The sequence below is a fragment of the Bos taurus genome, chromosome 1 (genome assembly GCF_002263795.3).
Source record: "Bos taurus isolate L1 Dominette 01449 registration number 42190680 breed Hereford chromosome 1, ARS-UCD2.0, whole genome shotgun sequence".
NCBI lineage: Eukaryota > Metazoa > Chordata > Mammalia > Artiodactyla > Bovidae > Bos > Bos taurus.
The window spans coordinates 119073041-119089720 of record NC_037328.1 but is presented as its reverse complement, the minus strand read 5'-3'; the positions used below and the strand labels follow the sequence as shown (position 1 = coordinate 119089720).

At 37.6% G+C, this 16680-nt stretch overlaps 1 protein-coding gene across 3 annotated transcripts in view; it reads right to left on the bottom strand.

The window, feature by feature from the left end:
* HLTF (helicase like transcription factor) overlaps positions 1-15511 on the bottom strand; it is a 63441-nt gene extending 47930 nt beyond the window's left edge. For 2 of the 3 annotated variants that reach the window (XM_005201817.5, XM_010801497.4), the window contains exons 1-5: positions 15284-15511; positions 13949-14156; positions 4679-4845; positions 1462-1595; positions 835-932 (exon numbers count right to left, since the gene is read on the bottom strand). In XM_005201817.5, the coding sequence (XP_005201874.1) occupies positions 835-932; positions 1462-1595; positions 4679-4845; positions 13949-14156; positions 15284-15303 (627 nt within the window). In that variant the 5' untranslated portion in view covers positions 15304-15511. The remainder of the gene's footprint in view (positions 1-834; positions 933-1461; positions 1596-4678; positions 4846-13948; positions 14157-15283) is intronic. The other variant, NM_001192286.1, reaches the window with a different exon arrangement.
* Positions 15512-16680: the final 1169 nt, after the last annotated feature.

The following is a 16680-nucleotide window of genomic DNA, read 5'->3' as shown; positions in this document are numbered from 1 at the left end:
TGGGGTTTACCCACCAGACACAGGCTCAAGCCCTTCTAACAATGAACAGAGAAAACACACTAGCTACCTTAGAATATAAAAAGGCTAACACTGGTGAGTAGAGACAAAAATTTTTTTTAATGTAATTGTGTAATTGGAAGATTGATTTCACTATTTTATATCCATTTTCCCCCAAACTGCTGCTGCTGCTGCTAAGTCGCTTCAGTCGTGTCCGACTCTGTGCGACCCCAGAGACTGCAGCCCACCAGGTTCCGCCGTCCCTGGGATTCTCCAGACAAGAACACTGGAGTGGGTTGCCATTGCCTTCTCCAGTTCCCCCAAACTAAACCAATATAATTCCCTGGTGGCTTAGACGGTAAAGCGTCTGCCTGCAATGTGGGAGATCCAGGTTCGATCCCTGGGTTGGGAAGATCCCCTGGAGAAGGAAATGGCAACCCACTCCAAGTACTCTTGCCTAGAAAATTCCATGGATGGAGGAGCCTGCTGGGCTACAGTCCATGGGGTCACAAAGAGTCAGACTGAGTGACTTCACATACTTCACATAACCCAATGTAATAGTATCCTGGATCACAAAGTAGACAAAAGTAAGAAAAAGACTAAGGCCTAAGATTTGGAACTAGTTTTTTGTAGCATTGAATTTGCAATCTTACTGAAGGAATAAGTTTCAAGCTTCAATTTTTTAAAAATTATGGACACTTAAAATTTTTCAAGTAATACAAAAACATCAAAGCATAAATCACTAACACTAGCACATGCATACTTATCTCATTTTTAAACATCAATCTTCAACATTTAAAATTCACTTTCAGGTTACAAAATTTTAAAAAAGAACACCTGTTCAGTTGTCATCTGTACTGCAGCATGAACTGGCATACTGTAGCTTGGTCCAGCTCTTCCAGAGCCCCAACCACTTTCCAAACTGAACCCTAAAGCTGTAATTTACAAAATGAAAAGAATACAAAATTATATTTTAGTAAATTGTTTTTAAAGCTTGTCTAATAAGCTAAATTAAAACTTTCCTTAATACACGTTTTAAACATTTTAAAGGTAAATTTCCTAGGTCATTCAAAAAATACATTAAAAGAATTGCACATGATTTGAACTTCTGAAACACAAATAATACTTTTTCATTCTCTATTAGGAAATTCTTTTTGTCTATTACTTATTAAAAAGAATGTTTAAAATCGGGGATTTCCAGGTATTATCACTGGGGGAAATCTGGGGAGGGCCCTCCCTGTACATTCTTCTGTGTATGTGTGCAACCTCCTATGAATCTATTGTTACTTCAAAATAAAGAAAAAAAATTCAGGGATGTCCTTAAAAATAGTCCTAAAAAAGAACTTGGAGGCTTCAGCAATAATTAGTCAACCAAACTCAAAACTATTACTTAAGAAAATAAATGTTTTATAATTCTGGCATCTTACAGTATCAAAATAATAGTATATTAAACCCTAAACTTACATTTTGGTGCAGGTCCCAATTTAAATCCATGTTTCTTTAACTCATCTAAAACTGCTTTTCTATTTTCTTCTTTTCCCCAAAATGTCATTTGCAGAGGCATGGTAAAAGTATTGTTTGCACCAAAAGGAACTACCCTATTATAATTAAGGGAAAAAAACGAGAAGTTAGTAGAGTTATTTTTTTACATTTAATTTTAAGTCCTATTAAGAACCATGTTAAATAACTGTCACATGCAAATTTTACATGGAAGTAAAACAGAAAGAGATTGTGAAGGACAGAGAAGCCTGGAGTGCTACAGTCCACGGGGTTGCAGAGTCGGACATGATAGCAACTGATCAACCACAACAAAAAGGAACTAACTGGGCAGACTAGCAAGAAAAAGAACATGGAGGAGGACCAACAATGAGAAGGAAAGGGCAGTTTTTAGGATCAGAATGCCAGAAGAAACTAAGATGGGATAAAAGTGTTTAAATACATAAGATAACCTATTACCAAGGTTGTAAGATAAGTAAAATAGTAAGTTTACTTGAGAAGGTAGAGCTTTCACTAACAGAACCACTGTGTGTAGCAACTCAATCTGAGAAAATGGGGAATGATTTCAAAGAATTATTTCTGATTCAGGATTCACTGAAAGTTTACTCTCAACATCTGAAAAACTTGAGAAAGGAAATGAATTGAAAAAGGAGAAAACAAGTAAACAAGTGAGAAGACACTGCTAAGTATTTATCTTCCAAACTCACCTTTAAATATTCTAAACAATCTACACTAAAATTTAGATCACAAATACAAATGCATATAAAATATAACCAAGGACACTGAATTTTAAAAAAGGAACAGGTGGTAAAACTAAGAAGGGATATGCCTAATTAATGCAACAGCTACTACCTGCTGCTGCTAAGTCGCTTCAGTCGTGTCCGACTCTGTGCGACCCCATAGACGGCATCTCACCAGCTCCCCCGCCCCTGGGATTCTCCAGGCAAGGACACTGGAGTGGGTTGCCATTTCTTTCTCCAATGCATGAAAGTGAAAGGTGAAAGTGAAGTCGCTCAGTCGTATCCAACTCTTAGCGACCCCATGGACTGCAGCCTACCGGGCTCCTCCGTCCATGGGATTTTCCAGGCAAGAGTACTGGAGTGGGGTGCCATTGCCTTCTCCAACTACCTAGCTCCAGTCAAATGATGTCAAGTGGAAATGAGTATCCTGCATTACCAGATCTTCCATTTATCAAGAGAAAATTTTGTAAATAATGTTTTATAATTAGGGAAAAAATAATATGCATAAAATGCAGAATGTCCAGATATTTTAATACTGGAAATAACTGAAAAAATTTAAACACTGTGCAGGCAAAATCAAACTCATCTGGAACTGATCACAGCCTATCAGCTTACAACCAGATTTAAACAAACATTCCCAAACTTCTAAAACCAATACACTAAAAGGCTTTTTTTTCTCCTCAAAAAAATTAGAGATACCAAGGGAACATTTCATGCAAAGATGGGCACAATAAAGAACAGAAATGGTACGGACCTAACAGAAGCAGAAGATATTAAGAAGAGGTGGCAAGAATACACAAAAGAACTATACAAAGAAGATAACCACCAAAGATAACAAAGAAGATAAACCCAGATAAGCACAATGGTGTGATCAGTCACCTAGAGCAAGACATGGTGGGCAAAGTCAGGTGGGCCTTAGGAAGCATCACTACAAACAAAGGTAGTAGAAGTGATGGAATTCCAGCTGAGCTATTTCAAAGACTAAAAGATGATGCTGTGAAAGTGCTGCACTCAATATGCCAGCAAATTTGGAAAACTCAGCAGTGGCCACAAGACTGGAAAAGGTCAGTTTACACTCCAATCCCAAAGAAGGGCAATGCCAAATAATGTTCAAATTACTGCACAATTAAACTCATTTCACACATTAGCATGGTCATGCTCAAAATGTTCCAAGCTAAGCTTCAACAGTATGTGAACCAAAAACTTCTGGATATACAAGCTGGATTTAGAAAAGGCAGAGGAACCAGAGATCAAATTGCCAAGATCCACTGGATCATAGAAAAAGCAAGAGAATTCCAGAAAAACATCTGCTTCATTGACTATGCTAAAGCTTGTATGGATCACAACAAACTAGAAAATTCTTCAAGAGATGAGAATACCAGACCACCTTACCTGCCTCCTGAGAAATATGTACACAGGTCAAGAACCAACACTCAGAACAGGACATGAAACAATCGACTGGTTCCAAACTGGGAAAGGAGTATATCAAGGCTGTATATTGTCACCCTGTTTATTTAACTTATATGCAGAGTACATCATGCAAAATGCCAGGCTGGATGAAGCACAAGCTGGAATCAAGACTGCTGGGAGAAATATGAATAACCTTACACATGCAGATAATACCATCCTTATGGCAGAAAGCAAAGAGAAACAAAAGAGCCTCTTGATGAAAGTGAAAGAGGAGTGAAAAAGCTGGCTTAAAACTCAACATTCAAAAAACTAAAATCATGGCAGATAAAAGTCCATCTAGTTAAAGCTATGGGTTTTTCCAGTAGTCACATATGGATGTGAAAGTTGGACCATAAAGAAGGCTGAGTGCTGAAGAACTGATGCTTTTGCACTGTGGTGTTGGAGAAGACTCAAGAGAGTCCCTTGGAGAGCAAGAAGATCAAACCAGTCAATCGTAAAGAAAATCAACCCTGAATATTCACACTGGATGAACTCATGCCAAAGCTGAAGCTCCAATACTTTGGCCAACTGATACAAAGAGCCCACTCATTGGAAAAGACCCTGATGCTGGGAAAGATAGAAGCCAGGAGGAGAAGGAAACAGCAGAGGATGAGATGGTTGGATGGCATCACTGACTCAATGGACATGAGTTTGAGCAAGCTCTGGGAGGTGGTAAAGGACAGGGAAGCCTGGCATGCTGCAGTCCATGGGGTCGCAAAGAGTCAGACATGACTGAGTGACTGAACAACAACAAAAAGGCTTTTTTCTTAAAAGATTGTGTGGACTTTCTAATATTTGAGCCAAATTTACCAGGAAAGTGAGGGAATAGCTATTTGATGGCTAGGGTACTGCAGGCAGATGATAAAATTAAAATATTTACTGAACATATACTAAAAGTATGGTGACAGAAGTTGTCAGAGCAACTATACATATCCTTAAATTCCAAGATCACCACAATTCACAATTATTAAAACTAAACTCCAAAAGTGCATTACCCTTCAATTTGTGCCAATTTGTTGTCCATGATATAGGCCAAGGCAGCTGCAAGATCTTTCTTTATATGACCAACCTGATTTCCATTCACATTGTTTACTTTAATTGCATTCTTATCATAGGGGTTAGTCGGCTCTCGTTGTAATGCAACCATTTCATTATTATTAACCTAATAAAAATAAACAGATATGTTATAAATAATATATGATAGATTTCTTCATTGTACTTTATCTGGGATTTCCATTCATTTTTTTAATGCTTGCTGAATAACACCACACATAAGAAATGTACATTTTCTTAGACTCAAATTTCTATAGAAATATTAGAGAATATATTTTAAAATAACTCTTTTGCAGTATTTTCCTAATTTACATTAATTGGAAAGTTAACAAATCCTTGATATATAAAAGGTATAATCAAAACTAACAGATACACATTATATAAAATTCCCAACATAACTTCAAAAACAGATAATCTCTTGAATGCTTATTACATACCAAACACTGTTCTAAGTACCTTATACGGATTGGCTTTCAAAATTGTCACAACCCTACTGATAGATCTTATCATTATCTCCATCTTGCAGATGAAGACACTAAAGCACAGGAAAGCTAAGTAACTTGTCCAAGGTCATAAAGTTAGTAAGTAGCAGAGCTTAGAATTTGAATCCAGCAGGCTGGTTCCTAAGCCTAAGTTCTCCAGAATCTGAAAGGGGAAAAAGGTATTAATTGTAAGTCCGATTGGAAGTGGATCAAGAAAACACATCCAGCCTTCAACTCCTGCCATTATCTGATCCCACTTAATTAAAAACTACCAATTTTCTAATTGAAAGATTTCCAAAAATTGTCTCTTCCATAAAAGCAATAAAAAATCTGGCAAAAACTGAATCAACTTTTTCAGAACTCTGGAAACTAACCTAAGTGTCACAGAAACCTGGGGAGTCTTAATTCAAGAAAACAGCTGAATATGAATGCCCTAGTCTCATCTCCAGCTCTCAGTTCATGACAGCCTTTTAAAGTAGAACAACCTGCCAGAATTCTCAGTACAGCCTGGTAGTTACCAGAGTAAGCATACTGAAGCAGAATCTTTCAAAGACTCATTTCTATAGAATTGTCATTTGACCGGTATGGTGGTTCTCTAGAAGACTTTCACTTACAAAGCTGTTTCTGCTTGACCTCTGAACTCATCCAATACATAAAACCTTCTTCCTTGGGTGGGTGTTTATAAAAAACAATTTTACAGGGACCTCCCTGGTGGTCCAGTGGTTAAGACTCCACACTCCCAACACAGGGGCCCAAGTTCAATCCCTGGTTAGGGAACTACATCCAACATGCCACAACTAAGAACTAGTACAGCCACGTAAATAAATAAAAATATTTTTTTTTTAAATTTATAAGCAATGATTAATAGCTGAGGCAAACAAAACAATAACCAAAGAGTTTAAAAGGAAAAAGCGGAAAATAAGATGTCCATAGGGGCTTTGAAAAGCTCCAGCATATTCCTGGAAATCTAGAAGGGCAAAAGCAAGCACATGGCTATTTGCATGCCCAGCATTGTGCACATGTTCAAGAAAGACCTGAGAGGCCCTAAACTCTTACCTCTGGCTAAACTTGAAGATCTCAACAGGCAGAAAATAAAGGCTAAGGCACAGTTGTCGACTATCAGTCTGAGTGTCGAAGGAGTGCCCCAAATGCACACAGGTCCTCTCAGTAAAGACTGGGAAATTTACTGGTTCTAATTCAATCATTAGCTGACCACTAAGCTAACCAAATACAGCTATCAGTCGCCACAGACAGCAAAAACTTTTACAAGGTTAATTTAGAAAAGTTACTAAACAAACAACAATTACTAAAATCAATAACCACCAGCAACTATGGGGAGAAGGAAGAATGTGATTTTGAAAGTTGCCACATTATTTTTGTTGTTGTTCACATTCTTTATCTCACGTAGATTATTCTTTTAACTGAAGTATAGTTGATTTACACTGCTGTGGTAGTTTCAGGTGTAGAGCAGTGATTCAGTTATACATATATATTTGTGTGTATATATATATACATACCGGAGAAGGCAATGGCACCCCACTCCAGTACTCTTGCCTGGAAAATCCCATGGACAGAGGAGCCTGGTAGGCTGCAGTCCATGGAGTCGCTAGGAGTCAGACACAACTAAGCGACTTCACTTTCACTTTTCACTTTCATGCATTGGAGAAGGAAATGGCAACCCACTCCAGTGTTCTTGCCTGGAGAATCCCAGGGACGAGGGAGCCTGATGGGCTGCCGTCAATGGGGTCGCACAGAGTCAGACACGACTGAAGTGACTTACCATAGCATAGCATAGCATATATACATACACACATATTTATATGTATAAAATCTATTATTTTTCATATTCTTTTCACTTAAAAGTCATTACAAAATATTGTGTACCGTTCCCTGTGCTATATGGTAGGTCCTTCTTGGTTCTATAGTAGTGTGTACATTTTAATCCCAAACTCCTAATTTCTCTCTCCCCAAACTTCCCCTTTGGTAACTATGTCTTTGGACCTATTTCTGTTTTGTAAATAAGTTCATTTTTATCTTTTTTTTTTAGATTCCATGTATAAGTGATATCATATGATACTTGTCTTTCTCTGTCAGGTTTACTTCACTTAGCATGATAATCTTTAGGTCCATCCATGTTGCTGCAAATGGCCTTATTTCATTCTTTCTTATGGCTGCGTAATATTGCATTGTACAGATATACTACATTTTCTTTATCCATCCATTTGTTGATTGACATTTAGGTTGCTTCCATGTCCTGGCTATTGAACATACCGCTGCGATGAACATTAGGTTGCACAAATCTTTTCAAATTATAGTTTTCCTCAGATATATGTCCAGGAGTGGGACTGCAGGATATGATTTACAGTTGTCACATTATGCAAAGTGTCTAATTTTCAACAACCAAAAAAAACATGAGACATGCAAAGAAATGAGAAAGTATATCCACACATAGGAGAAATGCTATCAATTACCTATCCCCCAGGAAGTACAGATAACAACTAGAAAAAACTTAAAGTTTTAATTTTAAATATGTTCAAAGACCTAAAGCAAACCATTTCTAAATAACTAAAGGAAAGCATGAGAAATTTCCTGACATACAGAAATCTGGAGTCAAAAAAGTATATAGTTAACGAAGTTTAAAATTCACTAGAGAGGACCAAACAGCAGATATGAGCAGGCAGAAGAAAGAATCAGTAAAGCTGATGATAGGTCAATTGAGACTATAATGTCTGAGGAAAAGTTAGAGGAACAGAAAGAAAAAAGAATGAAGAAACATGAACAGATCCTATGGGACAACAGCAGCATACCAACACACACAGAATCTCAGAAGGAGAGAAGAAAAAAAGGTAGAGAATACATGTGAAGAAGTCATAGCCAAAAACTTCCCAAATTTGATGAGAAAAACATTAATCTACATATTTAAGAAACTGAACAAATTCCAGGTAGAAAACACTTAGACTTCAAACCCAGACACATCATAATCAAACTGTGGAAAGAACACTGAAAACAACAGAAAGAAGCAACTCGTCACATACAGGGGCTCCTCAAGAAGATTAACAATTGATTTCTCACCAGAAACCATAGAGGCCAGAATACAGTGGGATAACTTCTCAAAGTGCTAAAAGGAAAAAACTCAACCAAGAATTCTTTATCTGGCAAAACTATCCTTCAAAAATAAAGAAGAAATTAAGACTTCCCAGACAAACAAAAACTGAGAGAATCTATCACTTGCTGACTGCTCCACAAGAAATATTAAAAGACCTTCAGGCTGAAATCAAAGCCACTAGACAGTAACATTTGTGAATATATGAAGAAATAAAAAGCACAAGTAAAGGTAAAAGTAAACACAGGTAAATGTAAAAGACAGTATGAAATTTCTGGTTGTAACTTTTTTCACCTCACTGATTTAAAAGGACATATAACAATCATTTTAAACCTGTACTGATGAATATACAATGTATATAAAGATTTAATTTGTATGATAACAGCACAGAAGAGTGGGGAAGAAGACAATGGAACTATTTTAAAGCAAAGTTTTTATAAACAATTAAAAGTAAGTTAGCACAAATCCAAACTGATGAATTAAGATAACTACAATTCCCATGGGCATTAGTAGTTAGTAGTAGTTTCTTAGTAGTGCGAAACAACTCAAAATATAGAACAAAAGAAACAAGAAGGGAACTATTATATATTTAATACAAAAGAAGACAGTAATGGAGGCCAGACCCAAGGGTTATATATTGCATGATTCTTTTTATATGAAATGTCTAAAGTAAGTAAATCCACAGAAACAGAACATAAATTAATGGATGCCATGGGCTAAGAGAAGAGAGAAATAAGGAGTGATTACTTATAATAGTAATGCTGCTGCTGCTAAGTCACTTCAGTAGTGTCTGACTCTGTGCGACCCCATAGACAGCAGCCCACCAGGCTCCCCCGTCCCTGGGATTCTCCAGGCAAGAACACTGGAGTGGGTTGCCATTTCCTTCTCCAATGCATGAAAGTGAAAAGTGAAAGGGAAGTCGCTCAGTCGTGTTCGACTCTGTGTGACCCCATGGACTACCACCTACCAGGCTCCTCCGTCCATGGGATTTTCCAGGTAAGAGTACTGGAGTGGGGTGCCATTGCCTTCTCTATAATAGTATACTATAAAAGTAATAGTATAAAGTTTTTTGGAATGATGAAAATATTTTGGAATCAGACAGTGGGGATTCAACCTTGTGAATATCTAAAAACCACTGAATTGTATACTTAAAAATGATAAATTTTATGGTATGTGAATTACCTCAATTCTTTAAATTGCCTGAAAAATATGCAGGAAAGCTGCTTAAATCTCCCAGTATCTGTCTACTGACTTAAGAGACTACAGTCTAACTATCCAGATTATCAGACAAATATTACTCCTTCAAGATATTCTGTGAGGCATAACTCTGTTTTCTACCACCCCACCTTCCCCATGCCACTATTAAAGCATGATCTTCTTTAAACCATATTAATGCAAATTACAGGAAATATATAACCAAAAAGTAGGGCAAAATGTGGAGACTATAAAAACGAAGAAAATATGATCCAAGCACAAGACAAAAAAGGCTATATTAAAACAAGATTAAGACAACAAAAAGAATAAGGACTAATTATAACAGTATTTTTAGACAAGAAATAATCTACTTTATTATAAAGACTTTGAAGGGTCAAGAAATTAAAAATGTAAACATAAGCAAATGGAAAACATTTTTAAAGTTAAAAATGTATAATGTCAATATTAAATAACAAAACCTAGGAGATACAGCCAATGCAGTACTTTGAAGAAAATTTAAAAGATTAAAAGCTTTTATTATTAAAATTAAGCATTCAAATCAAGAATCCAAAAATAAAATAAAATGAACCTAAGGAAAATAGGATAACAGAATATATAAATCAATGAAGAAAAATGATAATCATTAAAAAAATTCAAGAAAGATTACAGGAAAAGATGAAACAGACAAATCTCTATTGAGGCTAATCAATAAAAAATAAGAATAGACACAAATACATAACACAAACAATGAAAACAGGAATACAACCATAAACATACTCAAAATATTTTTAAGTATAAATGACTATTATGCAAATTTTGTGGCAATAAATTTGAAAATATAAATGGACGCTTTTCAATAAAAATATAAATTGCTGAAACTGACTCAAGAAGTATCTTAATTATGTTGTTTGAATGAAACCAGACTTAAAAAGTACATATTGTATGATTCAACGCATATGAAGCTCTTGAGAATTCCCTGGCAGTCTAGTGGTTAGGACTCCATGCTTCCACTGCAGGGGTCACAGGTTTGACCCCTGGGCATGGAACTAAGATCCTACATGACTCAGGGAACACCACAAAAAAACAAAAAATAAAATAATGTATGTGAAGTTCTAGAACAGGCTAAACCATCTACAGTGATAGAAATCAGACTGGTGGTTCTTAGGGCAAAGGCAGGGATGAATGACTGCAACAGAATACAAGGGAACTTTCAGAGGTAATGGAAATGATCTATATGTTGATGGGGTAATGATTATTAGGTATATATATTTGTTTAAAACTCAGAATCATGTATTTACAATGTTTGCATTTAAAAAATATATATAAATCACATCTCAATAAAGCATAAAAAAGTTGAAAATAATAAATAATAAAAAAGTATACAAAGATAAATACCTCAATTTTTATTTCAATATTTTTATCAGTGATCAACTCCAAAATGTCCATCAAGAAAATAAAAGATACAATAAATATTTGTATTGAAAAGACATTATTCCTAATATTTTACTTTAAAAAAGGTGATAATATATATAATACAACCCTCATTTTTGTTAATATATAATAAGGTTGCAATTTATATGCATATGCTCTCAAATTAAAGTGTGGAAGACATAACAAAGTAAGTTGTGGTTCTGGACTGAGGGAGACTCACTACTTTTTTTTTTTAGCCATTTTAAAATAATAAATGTGTAGTACTTATAAAATAATACACACTTTATGAAATTAAAAAATTAAGCAATAATAAATTTTAGTCAGTCCAAATCAGCCCATCACATTTTTAATAGCTTACCAGTGTCACAGAAATTATTCTAAGATCAACAAATAGTGATTGTTCTATAATAAAAAACAACCATGATTTAATGGTTGTTTAAATTTAAAAACAATATTTAGTTTGGAAAAATTTCACAAATCTAAAATAGGAAAGTTCTGAAATGAGTATGAGAGCTGGAGAACAGATGGGATACATGAACTGAGAACTGATAGACTTCAGGAAAAAAACAGAAAAGAAAAACTACTTCAGAATTAAAGAATAGGGACTCCCCTGGTGGTCCAATGGTTATGACTCTGTGCTTCCATTGAAGGAGCACAAGTTCAAAGCCTGGTTGGGGAACTAAGATTCTGCCTGTCACACAGTGTAGTCAAAAAAAAAAAAGTAGTATACAGAATTAAAGAATAAAGTAGAAAGAACACAAAAGTGAACACATCTTGTTAAAAAAAAAATGGTAAGGGAAATAAATGATGAAAAGAGCAAAGTGAAAAAACATGATAAAAATGACCTCAGAGGAAGTAATTGGCATATGTATATGCACAGAAGATCTAATACAGAAAGAGTAGAATGGAGTACTCTGAAGAAAAAAACAAGCTTTGAAACAAAAACCATTTAAAACTATAATTAGGACTTTCCTAGTGGTCCAGTGGTTAAGAATCTGCCAATGCAAGGAACACAGGTTTGATTTCTGGTCTGCGAAGATCCCACTTGTTGAGGGGCAACTAGGCCTGTATGCCACAATTACTGAGATTGCACTCTAGAGACTGTGCTCCGAAACAAGAAAAGTCACCGCAGTGAGAAGCCCAGGTACCACAACTACATAAAGTCCATGCACAGCAACGAAGATCCAGGGCAGCCAAAAAAAGAAAAACTATAATTAAAGTTTTCTGAAATAGAAGAAAACAGTTACAGAACAATCAACACTAAGACATTCCCTAATGAAAATTACGGGACTTCTAATTCACTTATATAGGAGAGAAATTATATTGGCATTTCACCAACAATATCTTATACAACGTCAAGATAGCATGGGCTTCCCTGGTGGCTTGTAGTGAAGAGTCCACCTCCAATGCAGGAGACATAAGTTCAATCCTTGATATCAGAGCCCAGGAACCACAACTCCTGAGCCCACTTGCCCCAGCAATTGAAGCTCATGCATCCCAGAGCACATGCTCTGCAATAAGAGAAGCCACCACAATGAGAAACCTGTGCACCACAACTAAAAAGTTGCCCCCACTCTCTGCAAATAGAGAAAAGTCCATGCAGCAACAAAGATACTTCACAGGCAAAAATAAATACAATTTTTTTTAAAAAGATATCATGGATAGAAAATATGAGTCAAGGATTTTATATTCAACCAAACTGTCCTTGAAGCGTATCACAATTACAAATATACAAAATCTCAGGAAATATTGTTGCTTCTTAAGGAATCTCCTAGACAACACACTTCAACACATTTCAGACAACCACAAAATGATTTGAGAAGCTCTAATATTATAAAGAAAATACGAGAGGACAAAACACTAGACAAATGGAATTCTTCCCCAAGGAATCTCCTGCAGAACATACTTTACACAACCAAAAAATGATTTGAGAAGCTTCAACATAAGAAAAATATGGGAGAATGAAAGAACTGGTAAATCAAATTTCCATAGAACAATATAAGCAGCTTATGCAATAAATCAATGACATAAAACAAAGAGTAGGGAGGTGATTTACATAACAACCAAAGATACTATTATTAACTTGTTTTGATCCTAATTCAAAAAAAATTAATTATAAAAAGACATTTTAACCAATTAAGAAAACTGGTCATGTATTAGCTATTGGATATAACAGGGAATTATTATTAATTTTACTAAGTACAACAATGATGTAAGAAAATGTCTGCCATTTTTTAGAGATACACACTTAAATGTGTAAAGTGATACAGTTGGAATTTTTAGTACCAAAGGAAAAAAGTGATGAAGCAAATGTGCAAAAAAATTGTTAACTACTGAATCTGGATCATGGGTACATGGAAGTTTACTGTATTATTCTACTTTTATGCCTATCTGAAATTTTTCAAAATTAAAAAAACTAGAGATATACCATGCAGATAACACAGAGGCATACTAGGCAACCATAACAAAGACAACTGTTTTCTCTGTCTTTGTCTCTGTTCTCTCACTCACACACACACACAAAGCAGAGAATAGAGACACAAAAAGAGAAACACAGGAAGAAAGAAAAGGACCTAAAAAAGACAAGTCCCATATGTAGCATGAAATGATCTTCCTAACTTAAAAAAAAAAGTGTAGAAATGGGCTCAGGGACAGGAGAAGAGAAAACAATTAACTGATTTAGAAGTCACTTTGCAAACAATTATCTATGCTTTTTGGGCAAATCATTTAACCTTCCTGAGCTTTAGTTCTTCAGTTCCTGAAATGGGATAATAAGTGTTCCATCCACCACAGAGACAGTGTAGTGATCAAATGAGACTACACAGGAAACAGTGCTTTGTATACTGTAACCATGATATAAAAGAAATAGAACATTAATAATTATTTGTTATCTCTTGCCCAGATATATTTCAATTATTTAAATATTTACTGCACATATCACCTAATTCTTCTTTTCTAGGTTAATAACATCACATCAACTTAATATCTAATACTATACTCACTACTCCTGTGTAGTAGCGTAGTCCAACAACATGGCCTCTCAAAGTTCCAAATAAAACTGAATCTAACTCTTCATCACTTGTTAGGAAGTCATCTGGAGGAATAATATCTTGAAATTCAAAACGAGGAAAGAAAGTTGGATATGAGAGGCGTGGAAAATTTCCATGGACTCCATACTGGACAGTCTGCAAGTACTTCCAAACAGGATCTCTATTAAAAAAAGGGGGGGGGGCACAAAAATATAATATTTAACCAAACAGTCCTCAAAGACCATACCATATTTAAAAGCCAATTGCTTTCTCACACTTTATTTCAACAAAAAAAATCTAATATGGGAAGTGCTGTACAGAGATGAATCTGCTCTGGCTAAAGCAAGGATTGGAGTGAGTGGGGGAGGTTTCTAGAAACCCTACCTGTTCAATAATGCGTCTTCTACCCACAGGTATTCAAAGTGAAAACACCAATAAGGGTTCACAAACCTTTCTTAGTCACAATCACTTACTTAAACTGAAAAATTATGTGATGTCTGTAATTAATTTTACACCAAAATTTCAATATTGAGCTAGAAGAAACTCGAAAATATAGAACTATTTTTTACATGAAGCCACTTACAGCTTTACAAATAATACATTCAGCATCCATTACTCGAATTCCCTTCGAAGAGAACCCTTCTTTTATTCAGGTATCTAAACCGTGCCATCATGGGAAGCTTACCCCAAGCCTCCCACTCCCGTTGGTTAAAGGGTAACCTCAACCCTTAGATCGAGAACTGTTTCCGGAACGAATATGTAAACCGAATCGGACAATGAAAACTAACAGGCAGTTGGCTGGGGCCTTCCAGAAAGCTTCCACTTTTCTGGAATGGATAGAAGCTATTTCCCCTGCGTTTTCCTCGAACGTCGCGAACACCGCTTTTGGCTCCTCTGCAGATAGATATTTGCACGTCTGTGCATACACATCAACTGCGAGGTGCTTGGGGAGAAGCTGTCTTACCCAGCCCTTTCTGCCGAGCACAATGCCCAGCGCACAGTGGGTACCTGATAGGTGTTTCGTGGAATAAAGCACAGGTTGAGACCCCGGGTAAGGAGTGAGCTTAGAGCCCCAGGTTCCCCAAATCCCTTGACAGATATTTCCCCAAGGCTCTAGCAGGAGACTCGCCCGAGGATCCTCCCCTCTGCATTTATTTCTCCCGCGGCTATACGAGCCGCCAGCAGGACGAACAACAGTTGCACAGCTCGCACCCCGAAGGAGAAGGAAACGCTGGGAAGGTCAGGTTCATTTCAGAACTCCGCTAGACGGTTACCGCCGGCGCCCCACCCCCCCTCCGCCCCCTTCACCTCTTGAACATCCAGGACATGGCGCTGAGTGCGTGACGAGCGGAACACTCAGACGCCCAGGATCGTTCTCAAGCCGCCTAAATAAGCCTCCTTCCAGGCCTCGCGGCCGAAAAGCCGGTGACAAGTTCCGAGCGCCGGAGCGACAGCCTACTCCACGAGAGTAAGACGCCCCGAAATCTGGTCAGACGTCTACAGTACCGTCTGCTTCCAGCAACAATTTGAGTGACTAGCGACGCATTGTGACTGGCATCCGGAAAGTCCAATCCCAAGGAGGGACCTACGGAGGTAAACCAATCAAAGCAAAGGAGGGAGGGTAACTCCGCCCCGCGCAGCGATTCAAAGACTGGGGGGTGGTCCCAGCTGCAAGGGTGGTTCCATCCGGGTTCTTCCCCGCCTGCAAGACAGGGCGCGGGAAAGCCACGCGGGCCCAGTAGCACGAGTGTGGTGTTCAAGGCATCCGCGGTTCGTCTGATTAGCCACCTCAAACAGAGGGCGACAACTCCCCTTTCCGCTATTTTCCTCAAGCCATAAGCCTCGGCCCCATTTTTCAGGCCTTACCTCATCCTCATCCTAATTTTCTCTTCATCTGATGGCATCACTGACGCGATGGACGTGAATTTGAATGAACTCCGGGAGCTGGTGATAGACAGGGAGGCCTGGCGTGCTGCAATTCATGGGGTCGCAAAGAGTCGGACACGACTGAGCGACTGAACTGAACTGAACTGAACTGAATGTGACATGTGGTAGGGACTTCCAGTCAATAAGCTCCGCACTTTACGAACCCTACCAGCCAGATCCTTCACTTCGTTTTCTGTGGTGAATCCGGGTAGTTGCCCTCAAAATATGCCTTTTAAGCCCCACGAGCGAATCAGTGAGACACACCGGGTTCAGAGAGTTTAATTTCAATTTAGATTTATGGAGTTTCCATTTCTCTCTCGCTATCGCATTTTTTTTCTTTTAGGGAAAATTTTCACTTCTACTAGAGGAAAATCATAGAACGCGATGAGAGCAAAAGAAGCTCGTGGGTGACTGCTGGAAGTATCCCTGCTTCCCTTGAAGGCACGTGACAATCCCTGCAGTAAGGGAAGAAGCTGATTTTCCTCAGGGAACTGTAGGAAGAGCTCCCACGTGCCCAGTAGCCAGCTTTTGAGAGTCTGAGGAGACTCGGTAGAATTCAGCTTTGAATAGATGGGCGAGTGGGCCGGTGCAGCCCAGGTACTGGCTGGACTGGTCTCTGCGCCTTGTCAGCCTTTTAACTGGTGCAGCAGCAGCACCAGGGTAAGAAGCTGGCCTGACCTGCCCTTCGGATTAGGTGTAAATGTCAAGACAAGTGCAGGATTAAAAAGGAAAAATATTTGAGAAAGTTATTACTATTGACCGTCACCCTTCAAAGAGTG